The sequence below is a fragment of the Aythya marila genome (assembly GCF_965140915.1).
Source record: "Aythya marila genome assembly, chromosome: 3".
Classification (NCBI taxonomy): Eukaryota; Metazoa; Chordata; class Aves; order Anseriformes; family Anatidae; genus Aythya; species Aythya marila.
In genome coordinates, this window is record NC_139044.1 from 55,899,484 (window position 1) to 55,910,987 (window position 11,504).

General features: G+C 37.9%; 1 protein-coding gene across 1 annotated transcript; it reads right to left on the minus strand.

Annotated features, from left to right (window-relative positions):
• Positions 1 to 497: 497 nt before the first annotated feature.
• LTV1 (LTV1 ribosome biogenesis factor) lies at positions 498 to 10,564 on the minus strand. Its single transcript, XM_082757829.1, has 11 exons — positions 10,431 to 10,564; positions 10,164 to 10,295; positions 9,231 to 9,419; positions 8,111 to 8,198; positions 7,038 to 7,158; positions 6,023 to 6,269; positions 5,188 to 5,315; positions 4,063 to 4,202; positions 3,745 to 3,797; positions 2,749 to 2,949; positions 498 to 2,153 (listed from the first exon to the last, which is right to left on the minus strand). Exons 1-11 carry the CDS (start codon positions 10,431 to 10,433, stop codon positions 2,040 to 2,042), a joined length of 1,416 nt encoding a protein of 471 aa, XP_082613955.1. The 5' UTR covers positions 10,434 to 10,564; the 3' UTR covers positions 498 to 2,039.
• Positions 10,565 to 11,504: the final 940 nt, after the last annotated feature.

Sequence of the window (11,504 nt, forward strand, 5' to 3'; positions counted from 1 at the left end):
GATTAGAAGCGTAGATGAACAAAAGCAATTCTATGACGTTTTTGACTCTACTACCTGTTTAAATTTCATTCCACTTTTGTTTTCAAGAAATCTCTGTGGGTCTATGCGTAGTCCAGACTACATTCTCCAAGTGTCTTCCTCTACCTCTCCCGTTTGTTTTATCCTGCTCTCATCCCCTCAAGTTTTGACTGATACAACTTACTTTTTCAAACAAACTTAGGTACAAGCAAAATATCACCGTTACCAGCAATGAGAAGTCAGGAAAAAGGACAGCCTGCTTCAAATGATCAGTGACCTTAGACATGTTCAGTAGGAGACGAGGTAAGGACTAGTAAAGAACATGTGCACCATCTTCAGTAAATGATTTTCCTTTTTAGTAAATCACAAAATTACACTCCACTTAAACCACTGAACAGCATCTGTTACTCACATGTTCCGTTTATTTCCTTTGCTGGTATCTGACTCATCTTAGTGTGATAGTTTTTCAAATTTACTCTTCAGCACTGCTATCAGAAGTCATGAGTGCTAGGTGGCCAGCCTTCGTTACTCAGAAGCTCAGAATTTGTAGTAGCTCAAGTTCCAGGCATCAGCAAGCGCATAATAAACAATTATGACATAGGCAGCCCCTGCTAAAGCTTGTGAAACATATGAAAACTAGCACATATATAAGCTAATTAAAAGCCCCAAACTTTTTATGTAGCAGATAATTTCTGCTTGTTTGAACTTCAGCAACTCTATAAAATGCTTAATTTTGATGTTAATACTGACACTTCAGTATTCTGAGCAGTGAGGAAGAAACTTGCAGACTTAGTTGCCTCTTTATTCCTTCTGTAAAACCACATTACTTTATCAACTATCTCCAGAAAGCTTTTTTCCCCAATATAAGGAAGTACTTTGAATGCTTTCTGTACATTAAAGGTCCCCCAAGCCCTTCTATTACCTAGTCCCTATTTAGTATTCAGAAAAAACAATATTTAAGATACTTTGAATTTAGTAGTATTTGACCTGCTCTACTGATGTGTTGGTTTCTGTGTTTCTTACCAGTAAAACAGGTAACGGCTCATCCAACAGCAGATTTCAAGGGATTGACTAAAAATCTTGTTCATTTCATTCAAGTGTATGCACCAGTCACAGTAGTTCATATGCATTATAAAGAAATGTAAGATCATACCAAATCCACCATACTCGTCTTCTGCCCACCTTCAGAAAGTTTTTACAAAAAATGTGTTGGGTCACACATTTGTGTTTCAGTGAAACCACACTGAATACAAGACTTGAAGAACAGTAGTTCAGGAAAATCAAGGCAATGGGTATCTGCAACATATTCTTCTAAACATTTGCTGTTCATTACACCTTGTTTGCCACACTACTTGGACTGGCTACTTGCAGCAAAGTTGCTTTCAAAAGCAACACTAACGGTTGACTACTGCAATTGCAATGCTCATTGCAACAGCTTTTCAGATACCTGTTTATAAAAGGTTATTTTACCTCTTTTCACTATAGTATCTAAATTATAAATAAACAACCTTAAGAAAGAACTAAGAAGTGGGTGAAAAATTCTTGATTTACAAAACTGTACAATATCAAGGCACTATTATATTTAACTATCAGTACAGGGGAGAGAAGAGAAATGGATATATTCTGTACAAACTCAAATAATTTAATAGAAAAACCTAATCAAATCAAATCTGTAGGATTCTGCTGATGTGCTGAACACATTCAAAAATATATGAAACTTTTTGTTCAGTGACAGCTTGTAAGAAAAATACAATTTTTTAATTTAAATACATTTCTAGTGTAATGGAAGTTCACAACAGTTGCCATGTCACTCATGACAAAATAGACATTACTAGCGCATTGTTTCAGAAATAAATTCATTTCAGAAATTCAGAAAGAATGACAAGACTTCTGGTTCTCGTTACAGTAATATCTGAATAACCCCCACTGTACGTGACTGGCAACTCTATCAGTTAGCAGTTCCTTTCTTGATACAGATGCAAACTTGAAGATGTTTCCACAATGAAAGTTCCTCAGTTTCATTAAGACAGCTTCAGTCCTTGAATGTTTTGTTTCAGATTCAGCAACTCTTTTTCTTGCCTTGTTTTCTCCACTTTGAAGGCTAGCTTGTTGGCTTTCTTCTCCATTCTGCGCTCCTGTGCATATGAACGATTACAAATGTACAAAATAGAAAACATTGTAATTAATGGTTCCAGATCATGAGAGCAGCCGCCACCTGGCCAATAATCTTATTTATGGCGTTATTTATTGGTAGATTAATCTGTTTACCTCCAGAACTATCATCTTTAATTCGCTGAAGTTTCTAATATGCTTACAATTTCTGGTCCTAGATAAAACAACTAGTTTATCAATGTGGCCAATCAGATTTTCTATGTTTCTTTTGGAAATTTTTAATTTTCTGTGATATGAAACATTACTACTGTTTTCTTTGCTTCCTTAAGTAAGTGATATAAAAGGTCTCCTTCCAAAGTTACCTACAAAATAGTGGCCACAGTAACAGACCCCAAATTTCCATATAGTAAATTAGAAAGCTATTGTTATAATTCTGCCATCTTATTTTTTTTTTCTTTTTTTGATCTTCTTTTGAGAAGAAGCAATAATTAGCCCTTCTGACCAGGAAATTTTGCCCATTAATTTCTAGACAAAAAACCAAAGGGGGTTTAAGGTTTGTGAGACAGAATTCAGAAGGTATAACACGTTTTCATAGGGTTCATTTAAAATAGGGCATACCTTTCGCTCCTCTTTTATTGCCTGTTTCCTGGCTTTGCGCTCCTCTTTACTTTCATTTTTGGAACGAGGCTGTGTTGATGCTCTTGGCAGGTCACTGTCATTAATCATTTGCATACGCTCAATCTGCTTAGCAGTGAGACCTTTCTGAGGCAAGACATGTAGAGGAATTCCAGTCTTCTGGGAAATCTTTATTGGTTTGGGCTAAAATAGAGAGTGCGTATGTATTAATGATCCCCCAGTCTTCTCTGCAGGAAGTGTAGATTGCACTGCCTTATCTGCACAGGTTAAGATTACTGTCAAATCTGAATCTAATAAACATAGCATGAGGAACCTTGTATGTTCTTCCCTCAGAAAGATGTACATTAATCTCGAAGTAAGAAACCAAACACACCTGTAAGCAGAACCTGTCCCCCAGAACCAAAAATTTTCTCCCTTTATTTAAATATTACTGAAAAAGGACTTAAGCAGGCATTTAATATTTCCTTCATAGGGTTTCAAGAAAAAGGTTTCCTTTAAAAATCACACAGCTGGAACATCAAGCTGTGCTCTACTTCTGATGGGGAGCTTCTGGACGGCCAAAGAACAAGAGTGCATTGTTTCAAACTGTAAAATGGAAATAGAAACCTATTTTCAAGAAAATAAACTTAATATGTGGTTGTAAGAAATAAAATTGCATAAAGTTGTATCACAGAGAGTGACACAACTTACTTCCTTGTTAAGTTTCTCCTTAGCTATTAAAGGAATTCTGAACTTCTAGTGATATAATCAACCAGGTCTTAGTCAATTTCCCTCTACTGTACCTTTGATATGTTTTATATATATATATAGCCAAACCCTTCTTCAGTGAAGAGCTAATACCATAGGCCAATAACCTACCCAACCCTTTTTTCTGCTCACACCTTCTTTTAAAAAGAGACATCCACGGAGAAAGCTATCACTTCTGTCTCAAGTTTTCCCAAGCCACAATGTTACTTTGAATAAGTTTAATGATTTTACCTTTGATGGCTCCATAATAAGCTTCGGATGATTATATAAGTTTGAATATGTACCTAGGTCACACACACACAAAAAAGTAGCAATGAAGAAATTAGACAAACATGTCATGAACTGTAGTACTAGTTAGACTTTGAAGGCATAAAGTTGCAAGAACTCAGTAATCTACATAAAAGCAATAGTTTTATTTAGCAAGAATTCTTGCTGTTGTGCCCCAGAAGCATATACTATTTTACCTCCAAAAATTGTTAAAAATTACAAAATCACCTACCATTTACTTTGAAATCATAAGAACAAGTAAGAGAGCTCCAAAATACTTACTCAAAATGGATTCACAATCCCACTTTTCTTTTGGTTTTTCAATAACTAGAGTTACTATTTCTTCTTTTTCTTCCTCACTTTCTTCATTTGCAGGAGAGTCTAAATCTTCACAGGGTTCAAGAGAATCAAATTTCACACAACTTTGAAGAATTCCAGAGAAAAACAGAGACAAAAGAAAAAAAAAAAAAGTGACCAAATTAATTTGACATTGGAAGGGAAAAAAAAAAGTTCACCTTTTCTTGAAAACGCATGATTATGTAAAACCAGTCTTCCCTTAGCAAGACCCCAAGCCAAAGGCAAGCTATTCCTAATACAACTTGCAACAAAAATAAGCATATTCAATATAAACAAAAACTTTAGGCAAGAGACTGATGACAAAGTAACTACTTCTGCATATCAAAAGCATCTGGCACAGAATATTTGTGAATGGAGGGAAGGAAGAAGATATACTTTTTAGTTTGTAAGCACTGCAGTGCTAGAGATGATTATGTACTCCACTAGTGACCAGTCATACTTCACTACAAGGGACACATTACCTTTCACTCCCAATCAGGGAGCGCAAGGCTGACATGTGAACGTTTAGACATTTAGCTGTGAGATAATATCACTTGTTTTTAAGAGGAAGTGAATATACTGTGGAAATTCAGTACATCAGCATGGGGCTGCTTGGCTATGCTCCAGTTGCACAGGAATAACAGTCACCTTGGAGTTTATAATCACCTAAGTAGGTACACAGTGGAATCAGCTGCGTACCAGCAGTGAAAGTATATACTTAGCTATAGAGTCTGTTAAGTTTCACGTTATAATGTAAAGTTTGTTTTTAAGTTACACTAAAAAGGGTAAGGAAGAGTGCCTTTAGACCTTACTTATACCAGATGAAATAAAATTATACAAAAGGAGCATAATGTCATATAAACCAACAAAATGTCTCCACTTAATTTTATCATCTACTAACTTCAGACTGATATTCAGTGACAAAAAAAGAGATAATACTGAAATGAAAAGGTTTTCGTTGTGGTATGCAATCTTCAAGTCCCTGCACAGGAAATAACATACCCAAACTTTCAGCACAAATCTCCAATTACATAACTATGTATGCAGAGCAGTACACCTGGGATTACATACTTCTTTGCTTTCTCTTTGTAGTAATCATTCAAGACTTCCTGCAACCGAGCATTGTCCGTGTTAATATAGCCTTCTAATTCCACATTATCCAAGGCTCCAATTTCATCTTCATCAAACTGTTCAAAAAACTAAAATAAAGAAGTGGATATCTTTAATTAGACCACACTCATCATTTAACTTGTTGGTAACTTCAATAATTACATGTTTCTTTGTATTTGTCCCTTTTTCCTCTCCTCTCTCACTTGCTGAACACCTATCGAACACATCTGTCATAGGATTTCCTTCTTACTGACTATATTTTTTCATTATGGGAGTAATAAAGTTACTGCTAGATAATATGTATTATTGGAAGATAGCATGTAAGTCAGCTTCCGCAAAATGTTTCTTATTTTGATTAATTATCAATTGGTACATTAAAAAGCCTGTCACTGCTCAGAAAGAAAAGTAACACCCTATTTCCACTGCTCTGACATCATTTCTTGAATGTATACTCGGCATAGTGGGGAAAATGGGTGAATGAAGTGAATCCGCATCAGAAACAAACATAGTTTACTGTGCCGAACCAAAGAGAAGTGTAACAACAACTGTGAATGCTGATTATAGTCACCAGAATAATTTATCAACATTAGACCTTTAACACCACAACCTATTTAATACAAGCCACTTAGTGCACACAACATTAAAAGCAGAGTATTTGCAGGTAACGGCTGATAGAGGCCCCACCTACAAAAGGCAGGAAGAATTGGCACAGGCACGCAGGACACCACCTTATGAATGACCCAAAGAAGCATTAAGCACCCTTATGTTTAACAGTTACATTCCTGAGCTGCTTTACCTTCTCAAATCTGTCATCCAACAGGGTTAACTGCTCGTTCCTTCTCATTACTGAAGATGTCATAGAATATTCTGTGAAACGACTCTTGGTTTCTTCTTGCAAAAAAAGAAATTCTTTTCCCTGTCCATTAACCCCATCATCTGATAAAGGACCTTCTGAATCATAATCTTCATCATTACAACTATCCTTTTCATCACTGTCATCCTCCACATCTTCCCATTCATCGTCATCCTCAACATCTGATCGCCTAAATGAGAAGTATGAAATAGCTTTAGAACAATACATGGTCCTTTCCACAACAATGCCCAATGTTAAGTTATCTGATACAATATGTCAACTACAGATTTAAGTTTTGAGAGCCAATGATTTAAAAAACTAATTATTCTCAAGCCAGTAAAAGAAAAAAAAACTAGCAATGGAAGTGTTGCCGCAGTCAGCATACTACTTTTGCCTGAAAGATGGAAATGTTTCTGGTAACTGTTGGATCACACATCTGTACATTGACAGTAAGGTTATGTTTACTTTCTACTAAATTTGTCAGAGTGGAAAAAAATACTAGAACTAGTAAAATTTATCACTGCTCATAATACATTAAAGATACCAAAATAGAAACAATATGCAGTGGGGTATAATGTGAAACATTTCTAAAGGTCCTGGAAATACTAGTATTATTGATCAAGACTAACAGAAGTACTTTAAATGTGACAGATAGTTGTTTTTATATGCAGTTCAGGAAGCCTATGACATACAATATGTATATCATACATACATATGTAAACAACTACTCAGTGTGTGAGCTCAAGGTGCCAAGGTCTCTTAATCTTGGCTACCATATGAAATTTTGCTTTTTTAAGCTACTACCCACACAATACATGGTAATACTTTATTCCCTTGACATACATGTATTCTATTTGAAATCTGAAACCACTCTTGCTTCCTACAACATAACCACAAGAAATACCAAATAGTATCATTCCTATTCACTTGTGGCATAAGCAGTTTTACAAAGCTGCACCTTTTCTTTGGTTCATTTGCTTGTAGAACAAAATCATCTTCCAGAATATTTTCTGGATTGTCAAAGTCAAAATCATCGTCAAGAGCTGCAACAATATCAGGGTCAAAATCCAGCCGTGGTCCTAGAAAGTTAAAAAGAAAAAGATACAAGTATATAAGTTGCTGTGATATCATGAAATTACTTTCCTGTATGAAAAGCAATCCAACTAGACTGTTAATTTGCACTAGGAAAAGATTAAGCTTAAGAGTCAAAATAACAAAACATTTGTAGATTTGATTCAAATTGCTAGACAAATCACCACCCTCTTGTCAATTTTCCTCATTCAGAAATGTCTTAACCTTCCAAAAATGTATTATAGGTTACTTAGAGGTTACTTACAATATTATAGAAGAAAAATTATCCAAATTAAGAGTACTGTATGACCAGTAGATAACTAGCAGTGTGGAACTGCCAACCCTAGTTGGCTCCTACCCTCTAAAATCCCTTACTTTAGGAAAGGTCAGAAAGTATTTCTCTACTGCAATTAACAGAAATGTCTCTTAGCACCCTGCTGTAAAGACAGAGAGAACGATCACAATTAAATACAAAAAAATAAGATAGCTCAAAAGTGAATGTTCAGTACAAACATATATTCATAAAAAGCACACTTTAAGCCTGTAACACTGAAATTATAATAATGAAGCAAAGGAAACACCTTTCAGAATTTAAAAAGGGGAATTTTGAGTAAAAATCCAGTTCTGCACATGCATTCAAACAGATTGAGCAATAAATCAATAGCATTATGTATAGAGCGATGTTAGAACTATAAGACAATTTTTCCCTATTCATATCTGCTACATAATAGTAATAACTCATGGCTTTTTTCTCCTCTAAGCAACACTGAAAAGCTATTACTACTGACTCAGAGAAATAGGTCTCAAATGGAAACGTAGATCTCCTATAGTTTATTCTTTATGTCTACTCATGAGTCAGTTCTAAAACAAAATTAGTAGCACTGCAATCAAAGCCGTAATTACCGAATAGTACCTAGATGGCAAATCATGCTATAGAAAGGTAAAAGACTTTCACAATACCTGAAACGGGAGCAGCTTTATTTAGCAAGCCCACATCCTCTTCAAATTCTGTGGCAAATACTGAGGAAGGCAACTTAATAGATGGAGCCTTAAAACAAAAAACAAACAAAAAAATCCATACCACAATGCACCTGTTCTCAGTTGAGCTCACTTAACAACATGCAGATAATCATGTGACCAAAAGAAACTCTGCAAGTGCTACTTAAATATTACAAGAACCACTACTTCATTGGTGTCAAATTTTCAAGTTATTGAAAATTTTTATTTAAATTTTTCAAGTTATGCAATGAAAGCTAGGTTCAGCATTGGCAGTATTCATTCTGATATAAATATTTTCTATGTACTGAGACAGCATTTTTGTATCTCTGAAGATTTTTGAGGAATGGAAATCACAGAGAAATTTTTAATTTTCTTTAGGAGAACAATAACATACATTTGAAATTACCACTTTATTGTAAGGCTTGCTAACATGCACCTCTAAAGTAACTTTAAATCTTACACAGTGTCACCAAACCGTACCTGAAAGGTATTTCCAACTAAGAACATCACTGGGGACTAAAAGTACAGTATTTTGTTAAACCACACTCCCTCAATTAAAAGCAACTGACTGGCAACTGCATATTTTATTGCTTAAAATGACATTTCCCACTCCAACACGATCCAGTTATGCCAGCAATAGAAAACTTCATTTATATCCTCTCTGGGTTTTGATACACTCCATTAAAAAACAAACAAACAAACAACAGGTTATATTAGCAGTACCCCATATTCCTAACTCCCAGAGCATTCAAAAGCTTTAAAATTCTTCAGAACAAATGCCAACCCCAGAGCAACATAATTTGTTCAAATACCTCTGTAAGAGGTCAATACTCTATCAAGAAAAACTTATCATGAGCACATAAGATGTTTTAACACTGGGGTAGCAAAATACTGACCATCAACAGATCTTGGCTTGTCAACTTTTATTTTTACTTGGAGGAAAGTCTGACTGTGGATCAAGAGCATCCTTCACGTATAGGCCACAGCCACCATAACACCTGTTGAATATGATTAATTTGTCTACAGGATGCTACTCTCAACAGTACAAAAATAAGATGATTAGTAGCAAAGTACCACTTACTGCAATTCGTTGAATTTCATCCTCTATGTGACCCTCATTCGTGATGATAATTCTGCTTTGCTGTCCACGCACAGAAGGGACAAGCTCTGAGGGACCAGAGGCTTCTTTCAGATGCTGCAAGTAGTCATAGTCATCGTCGAAGAAGACTCCATACTTCCGCTGCTCTTCTCTCCTCCGCTCATCTTGACCCTCGGAATTGTAAGAAAAAATTCAATTAGTTATTCAAGTCAATTTAATACTTATCAGCAAAAAGAAGAGCAATGCATCCACTAATAATGCCACTGATGATGACCAACCAATTAAGAAAAACAAAAACCAACAACCACCCTAGTTCCTCCCTGCTGAAAACAGCTTTTGGAGAAAAAAAAAAAAAAAGCAGCAATAAAATTAGGCTTAAGATACGTACATTGAGAAGGAAGCCCCTGATTAAAACAGCACTGGTTATGTTCACTTACGTGAACAAAATGTATTAGGAGTGAGAACTAGAGTACTGTGAATTGGATCCAAATGAACTTGGAAGTGAACTTGGATCCAAGTATGCTGACTCCACAGCAGTTCTTAGTCACCTCTCTGCTCATTATGCTAATGCACTGTAAATGAGAATGTTGTAACCATCTGCTTCAGCACTTAAATAACTTCTTCTATACACAGCAAAACTATCAAAGCCTGTTTTTTTCCAGGCTGGGTTGGTCAATGTTTGTGTATACGAATGTATTTTAAAAAAGAAATAAAGCCATGCCAGTTACCCCTCCTTAACCCATCAGTGACTCACAACTACCAAACCCCTACCACATCTCCTTCTTTTTGATAAGCTCAACTAAACTCTATCTCCTTTCAGGCTATGGCTTTGAGCTGTCCGATTGCGCAGCACTTTTCCCTCCTGCAACCCTTTTTTGCCTGGAAAGAGCCCGAGCGCCGAAGCCCAGCGGTTACTTTCTGTGCGGGCAGCAGCACTCTCTGCGGCGCGGTGTCATCAGCGGCGAGCGGGTCCCGCTGGCTCCTGTGCACCAGATGGAACGTCACCGCCTTCTTCTTCTCGATGAACGGCCTCTTCTTCTTGTGAGGCTGCGGGAGGACACCTGGTTAACCGCCGCTAAAACAACACAGACAAGCGCGGGCCCCTCGGCGCTGCCGTTAGGGGGCCGTTAGGGAACCGTTACGGAGCCGTTAGGGAGCGGCACGCGCCCCCCCAGTACTCACCATGTTGGCCCGGCCCCGGCCCCCTCACGCTCACGCGGCGCCGGCCTCAGCACGGCCGAGCTGCGGCCTCCGGTTTGGGAGCAACCACCGGCCGAGAGGGGGGAACCCGATACGGTGCCACTGCGGCAGAGGAGTCATTTTTCCTCACGGAACAACAACGACGAGATTTTTCTGAATAAAGTTGATATTTAAATGGAGAGCGAGCCCCTTAAACGCATCAAAGGTACCTGGCCAATCTCCACAGATACATCTTCCCCCCCTTCCCCCCCCCCCCCCCAGTTAGCAAGGAATGGTTCCGCCCGCGGGCGGGCCGCAATGGCGGAAGAGGTGGAGCGGGCCAAGGGGCCAAGCGCACGCGCAGTCGCGGCAGGGCGGGGGCGAAGGAAGGGGCCGGAGCGGGCCGATGAGGGGGCGTGGCTATCCGCCACGGGGGTGTGGCTTGACACTCAGGCCCCGCCCCCGCCGCACCTATTCGGAGTGGTGCGGAGCGGGGGTGGTGGTGGTGCGGAGCCCCGCGCCCCGCTGGCAGCCCACCAAGGGCCCTGAGTACACTGCCCACAACAGAGCTGCCAGAAGCCTGAAGGACTCCCAACATGTAGAGGAAGGTTTCAGGGACTTCCTTTCATTTCCAAGTAACTTTTAATTCAGTCTCTGGAGATTGCTTCCCAGCAAGAAACTGCTCTCTGAATGTAACTCCCATTACACATACCCATGTGCTTGCCAGAAGATTCAAGAACAGAAATGTTTTCTGTAAAGATTTTCTGAACAATTTTATTGAGGTAATTTGCTTCATTTTATATTTACTTATATTCATTCATATATCTCTATAAATCAAAGAGCTTGTCTAAGGCACTTGGAGCTGTGCACAGCAGAGTATCCCACAGTACTGTACAACTAGGCAGCACACATTTTTTTGCTTGTGAAATAAAAACACCATAAAAGAAGCATAGTCTATGTCATGTATAAAAAAAGATAGTACATATTCTACTTTTCAGATAACATTATTGGAATATATTTGTGTGTATGTGTGTATGTGTTTATAGGTATATACTACCGTACAGATAAAACCCCAAG